Below are 7,618 nucleotides of genomic sequence, written 5' to 3' on the forward strand. Positions count from 1 at the left end.
TATATATTTGTTTGTACATTACCGAAATATGTTTTCATCAAATATTCTTTTAAACATAAGAGTATTTTTTTTAGATCTCGAGGCGTCAGCAGTGCAGACCGCGACATCACATTGGCCGGAGCTCGAGGTGTGACAGAGTCCAAAGAGACAAAGAAGTTCTACAGTACTGTACGGTCGGAGGGAGCGGCCGAGTGCGGCAGAAGTTTGCTGCCGGCCACTTCTCCTCCTTCCACCTGCAGTTCGTGCACGCGCCATTTCTCGTCGGAGGCAGATTGCACGAATCACGTCTGTGTGGTCACGAGTGAAATGCGGAGATCGCCCCGGAGAGGATTTTCCGGCTCTATGTCCACGGTCGACTCTGACGTCCGGCAGGTACCTAAGGTCGCGAAGGAGAAGCGTGCCGAGTCTCCGGAGGGTGAAATTCTCTCCGACGAGTGTGACGGGGTGCCGTGTCCGGAGGACTCTGCAGCCACTCTCGCTACACGGGGGAGCGAAGTCAGCTCGGCACACGGAGATTCTCGTAGCGGCCGCATCCCGGCACCTTCCGAAACTGCGGCATCGATTCTCTCGGAGGCTGCTGCCGGCACTCACGCGTACTTGTGGAAATCTGCCTTGGGCGTGTGTGGAATCTGTGGAAAAATTTTCAATAACAACTCTAACCTAAAGAGACACGCTCTGGTACACGGCAGTGGGATTTTCCTCACGTGCGACGTCTGCGGCCAGTTTTTTCCCGACCGGTGCTCTCTCTGGAGGCACAAAGAACAGCACGGTGGAAAGAGCCAGTCCAAGATGTACAAGTGTAACGTATGTGGTAAATGTGTAAATAGTAACACTTCACTGAGGAAGCACAGGTCTCAGCACGTACAGCCTTACGTGTGCGACATATGTGGCGAATCGTTCCATCGAGCCAGCGGCCTGCAGATACACAAATACTTGCATGTCAGATAGTATCGATTTACGTCTCTGTAAGTGTACGCCGTGCTCGAGCTCGCTTGTGGTGTTTGTTGCTCTTCTCTTATGAGCTTACTGAGCCATAAATGTGGCCCAAAATAGTGATCCGTTTCCACAAAATATGTCGAATATATGAACTGTCTGAGGAGGGCTCACACTGGACACTCAATATTGGCAAAGTTTATTGTGTTTTCTGTGCATTTCAGAGTGCAGTGGCTGTCATTCCTGTAGCACACAAAGCAGTTTGCACTTGGTAAGGTGACCTTTGAAGCCCACCAACACTGAATTTCTATCCGTATGTTAGGATTGAGCTTTTATTTTTAAAGCAAATAATGCACATCCTGGTTATGTACAGACGTTTTTGTCATTTTTGAGTACAGTCTCCATTGTTTGTGCAAGTTTTCACCAATGTCTAAATCTTCTCGTGGCAGAAGTCTGTTCTGACTGCCAGATGAGTGTGTTCCGTTGCTTTGTGACTTCGCATCTGTTACTCCGGACCTAAAAAGAGAGTAGACGCAGGACAGTGTCAGAAGGTGTGCACAGCATTTGTGGTCTGTCTATGTTTGAGAACATTAACCGGAATGCAACCCTCTGTGTCATAGAAAATGCTTCCAACAGCTTTTTCAGCAAATTTTACTGTCCGTACTTTCTTTTCTGACAGCAAATCCCAGTGGAGCCCTTCCGTACTCTGACATTTAGTTCAGGCACGTAATGACAAAACCAGCTTTCATTTCCTGTCGTAATACTCCTCAAAAACTGCCTCTTACATTTTGAAATTGTTTGAGGTTTTGGGTGGCAGTTGTTTTCTAAACTACAGTCTTTGATCAAATGCAGGACTCAGAGGGTACAAATTTCTCAGTAATTCGAGCTCTGAATTGTATCCTGCACTGCACTTTGTCCTATTGTAAGAATTGTTGCGATCTCATTCACAGTGACACATCTGTCATTCTGTAACTTTTCTTTTCGGGTACTACGGAGGGCACGTACTGTGGGCTGATGTGGGATGTTTGTGTTCCCACTTTTTAATGTTTTCCTAACTCCACTGGTGCCCGTGCATATATATCCACATGCATGCTGAAGTCTGAGAGAAGAATTTAGCAGCAATTATTTCCTTCTTAACAAGAAACTAAGTAAGAGTAAGCTGTTGAAATGCATCGATACTGGACATTTCGTAAATATAGCACCTGCTCACGTGGTAGATGTTTATTGATCTCACAAATATGTAAACGTAAAGTTTGTAGTTTAGGATGCTGCAGTTGTAAGAAAGGATTGCTCAAAAGTTCAGTATGGCTCCTGTTCATTATGAGCATTGTTGTTGTGATAGTATACTAACCCGTCTGTGTGAAACGTGGCTTTGTATGAGCAGAGCAGGTTTTCATTATGCATTGTCTCTAAAACTACATTACTTTATAGGATGCAAAATCTTCCACCTGCAGACTTTACATGGATGGCACATGGCTTCTTCCTCCACTTCTTCTTCTCTTTCAGCATTATCACAAATGTAATTGTGGTAGTGTATGATTTTATGGGATGAGGAAATTTTAAGATTCCACTTGCTTGATGTTGCTGTTAATACCACGCTTCACCATTTCTTCCAATAATATTTCTCTTCATAACAGTTACAAAAATCATTAATGGAAGTGGACGTTTATTTGGAAGAAAGTGATACATGAGGAAAACTGACCTGTGAGGTATTAGCACTGAAGTGTTTACTGGTATACTTTCAGTTGCATTATTGTTTAAATTATTCTACTGTCAATTCTGTAGCTATGGGTGTTTTTCCTATAGAAACATATATTTTTAAATGATTTATGTAGTGTATATTTTTAAATGAATTATGTATGTGCCTCATCACTCTTTAAATAAATGCATAATTGGCAGTAGATATATGTTATTTTAAATTATTAAGTTGGTGTATATGTTTCTGGCATTTTTGTTTTGCTCGTCGGTATTCCTGTTCCTACGAGTTTATTTATCGACAGCCATCTTTTATTTGTAGTTCACTGTTTCTATTGTGAGTTTACATATTGTCATTTGGAGATAGCGAATAGAGCTGTGGACACTAGAAAATGGAGTGCCAAATGTAGAAATTGTAGTGTTTCTGACATATTCTTCTGTTTGAGTTTAACAGAGGACTGACAGCAGTGGATGCAGCCAGAACCATTTGTGCTGGGTACGGTAATAATGCCAGTGGGGCGTGGACATAGCATGGCAAGTAAATGTTTTTCTAGTTTTAAAAAGGATCATTTTGACTTTAGAGGCTCTCCACGTTCAGGAAGACCTTCGGGATTTGATGGAGATCATTTAAATGCATTAATACACATTGGTCCACATCAGGTTACTCGAGAACTGCCAGAAGTGATGAACTGTCATTATTTCACCATTGAACTGTGATTATTTCACCATTGTGCAACATTTGCACGCAGTGTGGAAGGTTCAAAAATCTGGTGTACGAGTACTGCTTGCTGTAAGCCCAAATCACAAAAATCGGTGGGTGGCCAATGTGCATCTCTGTTTGCTCATAATCGGTCAGCTTGTGGACACCACCACCATTCCTGTCGTGTTTCGTTACTGGTGACGAGAAATGGTGTCTGTATCCTAATGTAAGGAGAAGAAAGGAATGGTTGAGCCCAAACAAAGCAGCAACTCCATGTACAAAGACCTATGCACATCCACCAAAGATAATGTTATGCATCTAGTGGAACATTGACTGTGTGGTGTACTATGAATTACTTCCCTAAGGTAAAACCATCACTGCTGAAACTTATTGGCAACACCTGTGATGTCTTGCAGATGCAGTCCGAGAACAACGACCAGGAAGACAGCATGAAGTGATGCTACTCCAAGATAACGCTCACCTGTATTCTGCTAGATTGACAGAAAACAGTGTACAGGAGGTGGCTTGTGAAACCATTCTGCAGCCACTTTATTCATCTGGTTATGTACCCTCATTTTCCACTCTCTATCGAACAACCTTCCTTTCTGGATGAAAATGCCTTCCAAACATGGCTCAATGAGTTTTTCACCTCGAAACCACGTAATTTCTACAGTTGCGGGATTGAAAAGTTACCCGAGCATTAGCAGATTTTTGCAAATAGTGAAAAAGATTATATTATTGATGACTAAAGTCTCTGTTGTGTTTATTAAACTTATGGAAAAACACTACAAACTTATGCACCAACATAATACAGTTCCTATCAGAAGAGATTAATGCTGCAAGTTTTTTCATTACGGTTACGATCATCATGGATTCTGCTAATGACGGTCATGTACGACACAGGTTGTTCTGTCTCTCCACGAGATTCAGTGAGCAGTATATTCCAGTGCTCAGGTTGATGCTGTGTTCCTTGACTTTCATAGTGTGTTTGATACTTTTCCACCTTGTCACCCAATGAACAAAATGTAAGCGTATGGAATATCAGAACAGCTTTGAAATTGGTTTCTAACGGACAGAACACACTAGGTCCTTGTTAACAAAGCGAAGTCTTCAGATGTAAAACTAGCTTCGGGTGTACCACAAAGGATTGTTATAGGACCATTACTTTTTACAGTGTATATAAATGGCCTTACAGATAACTTCCGAGATTCCAATGGGCTTTTCACAGATGATACTGTCGTGTATAGAGAAGTCACAAGGCTAAAAAAGTGTAGCAAAATATCGGAAGACCTGCAAAGGATTGACACTCGGTCCAAGGATTGACAGTTGACCCTCAACATAAACAAATGTAACACATTGCACATAACGTAGCACTCAAGCACTCCGTCTTCAGGTCGCAAGCGGCCCATCGGGACCATCCGACCGCCGTATCATCCTCAGGTGAGGATGCGGACAGGAGGAGCGTGTGGTCAGCACACCGCTCTCCCGGTCGTTACGATGGTTTTTTTTTTGACCACACATAACGTAGGAAGAACCATTATTGTAGGATTACATGATCGCAGAAGAATTTCTAGAAGCATTCATATCCGTTAAATAGCCAGGAATATACAGGTATGTATGGAGTAATTTGAAGCATAACGACATGAAACTAATCTCAGGTAAGGCAGATATCAGACAGAGACTAATTGGAAGAATCTTTGGAAAGTGTAGTCCACCCACAAAGGCCATAGCCTACAAAACCATTGTTCCACCAATAGACAAATGTTGCTGGTGCTACAGAAGAATGCTGAAGATTAGATGGGTAGATCACATAACTAATGAGGAAGTATTGAATAGGATTGGGGAGAAGAGAAGTTTGTGGCACAACTTGACCAGAAGAAGGGATCGGTTGGTAGGACATGTTCTGAGGCATCAAGGGATCAGCAATTTAGTATTGGAGGGCAGCGTGGAGGGTAAAAATCGTAGAGGGAGACCAAGAGATGAATACACTAAGCAGATTCAGAAGGATGTAGGTTGCAGTAGGTACTGGGAGATGAAAAAGCTTGCACAGGATAGAGTAGCATGGAGAGCTGCATCAAACCAGTCTCACGACTGAAGACCACAACAACAACAACATTTCGTATTTCGAACTAAAAGATAAGAGTATATTAATCTAAGATGAGATCTTGCTCCTGATGCATTGTAATACAAGCTTGCAACATTCTACGTGATTTATTTCTAGTTTCATATAATAAACAGCAGATGTTAAAAAATATAAATACATTTACAGGTGTTTCTATGTCTAAGTTTGACTAAGGCGCAAAAAGTTCATTTTTTTGTATTATTGTTTTTGCAGTTCACGTAAGTGTAGTACCGCAAGCTGTAAATAATTACATTCTTTAGATCGACCCTATCTCCACCTAGAAAGATCTGTGGATAGCTCTTACAAGTAGTCTATTTTAGGAAGTGAATGCAATGAAACCAAGGCTGAGTGGGACAGCGTTTCAATCAACACTTTGCTGGATCATTTGACGATGAAACGATTAAGTTATCGTTTTCTGTAAGGTGGCGCCATTTCGATTTTTCTACTGTAACTGAAAGAAAACACGCGGATTCAGCATAGCCTCAAGCACAGCAGGACAGGTAAATGAATTATTGTTGATTGATCTGTTGGATTCTCGTCTAGTTCAAGCAGTGTAAAGGATGAGATGTGTGTGTCACTGTTTGCTTCTGTGTATTTTTTCCCCTTGGTGGTCTTGTCCCCAGCGGCAAAGGGATCTTAATTCATTAGCAGCTGAAGGTCGAAGATAACACAGGTGCAGCCAGAAGTTTTTCGCCATTATCCAATTAGAACCGTCTTATGTAAAAATGATTTCATTGTTATCTCAGTTATGTTTTCACATTATGGTGACTCGTCGAATTTTGAGCACTTTGTAATAGGGTGGACATTGACCCTCCCTAACAATATCGACTGGCATTTAGTAAAGGTTTTTACTTACAATAATAAAGAACGTTCCTGAAAAGCTTTTTTTTTATATTGCAGATTGAGTAATAACATGTATCACTATCAAAGAACATTTCAGGCAACAATGACAAAACGGAATACAGTTTCACATTAATATAATACAAGAAGTAAAGTTGTCTGTAATGAAGAAGTAAGTTGAATTAGCGCAGTCATTGATTTTAAGAACCTGGCACTGCACTCACTGCCTCCAATTCATTATAAAAAAGCTCTTGTATTTTAAGTTTCACAAACATTTGCCGCTGAACTGGAAGGGAGTTCATTGCACTCCTGAGACTCATCAGGAAGTGGTATGTATCATCGTTTTGGGTCATGTCTTGATGTGCCTTCATCACAGCTAATTTGCCCTTTTCGAGCTTTAAAAATTCTTCTTCAATATTTGGCCCACTACTTCTTTTTTTTTTCCTTTGTGATATTGTGCTTGCCAGTGGACGTTTCATCAACTGCCACTAATGATGATATATCAGACTGATCTCGTTCATCTTGTGGACTAGAGTGGTCGTTAGACGAAAATTCTGGAGATAGTTGAGATTGACTTGCTGGTTCCGTTTGTGATGACAACGAACTCTGCATTGCTCTTGGAATTAAAATATCCCTTAGGAAATGCATGTGTTCGAACCAAGGCCAAGTGGAATTGCGTTTCTGTGGGCTTTTTCCTGGGTCACCTGATCTAACGTTACCAAGTTTTTTGAGTTCTTCTCTGGAATAGTCTCAAACATTTCCATTTAAATTTCGCCGTTTTAACTGAAAGAACAATAAAATTATAAAGGAAAATAATTTATATTTGTGTGTACTATCTGAAATACACTCCTTGGTTTCTTCGTTCCATAATCTGGAAACTGCATCATTACTGTCACACTAACCGAATTTCTACTACAAAATTGAGGGACACAAGTTAATGTCGTGTATATGTTATTCTGCATTCATTAAAGTAAGAACATCGCAAAAAGATGTCACAGACAACAGCTTATAGTAACGTGCCACAGCATGACTTTACAACGCATTGTCATCTGGTAGGGACACATTTCCGTCCCTCAGTGACACTCGTATCTGTCTCCGTTTACAAGTAAATGCGAACTATTCAGTGGCGGCAATGCCGCGATCGCTGGCAAGCTATTGTTGTAAATGCATGTAAATACGGTAGATTAAATAAATGAAATAAAAGTAATTTCGCATGTATCATTATAATAAACGTAATTTTTCCTCACTGATTCCGAAATGTGAGGTAACATCTTAAAATGAAAGACGTGTGCAGTCACACTAGTGATGAAAGTAGAAGGGAGACGTGT

The 7,618-nt window shown here is 41.0% G+C and overlaps 1 protein-coding gene across 3 annotated transcripts in view; it reads left to right on the plus strand.

Annotated features, from left to right (window-relative positions):
• The window catches only part of LOC124553608 (zinc finger protein 93-like), a 75,477-nt gene extending 72,643 nt beyond the window's left edge, over positions 1–2,834 (plus strand). For 2 of the 3 annotated variants that reach the window (XR_006968078.1, XR_006968079.1), the window contains exon 7: positions 75–203. Coding sequence is in view for 1 of the 3 variants with exons in the window: in XM_047127465.1 (XP_046983421.1) it covers positions 75–948 (874 nt within the window). In the remaining 2 variants the exon portion in view is untranslated. Of the gene's footprint in view, positions 1–74 lie in introns of all 3 variants that reach the window. The other variant, XM_047127465.1, reaches the window with a different exon arrangement.
• Positions 2,835–7,618: the final 4,784 nt, after the last annotated feature.

Source organism: Schistocerca americana, chromosome 11 (genome assembly GCF_021461395.2).
Source record: "Schistocerca americana isolate TAMUIC-IGC-003095 chromosome 11, iqSchAmer2.1, whole genome shotgun sequence".
Taxonomy (NCBI): Eukaryota; Metazoa; Arthropoda; class Insecta; order Orthoptera; family Acrididae; genus Schistocerca; species Schistocerca americana.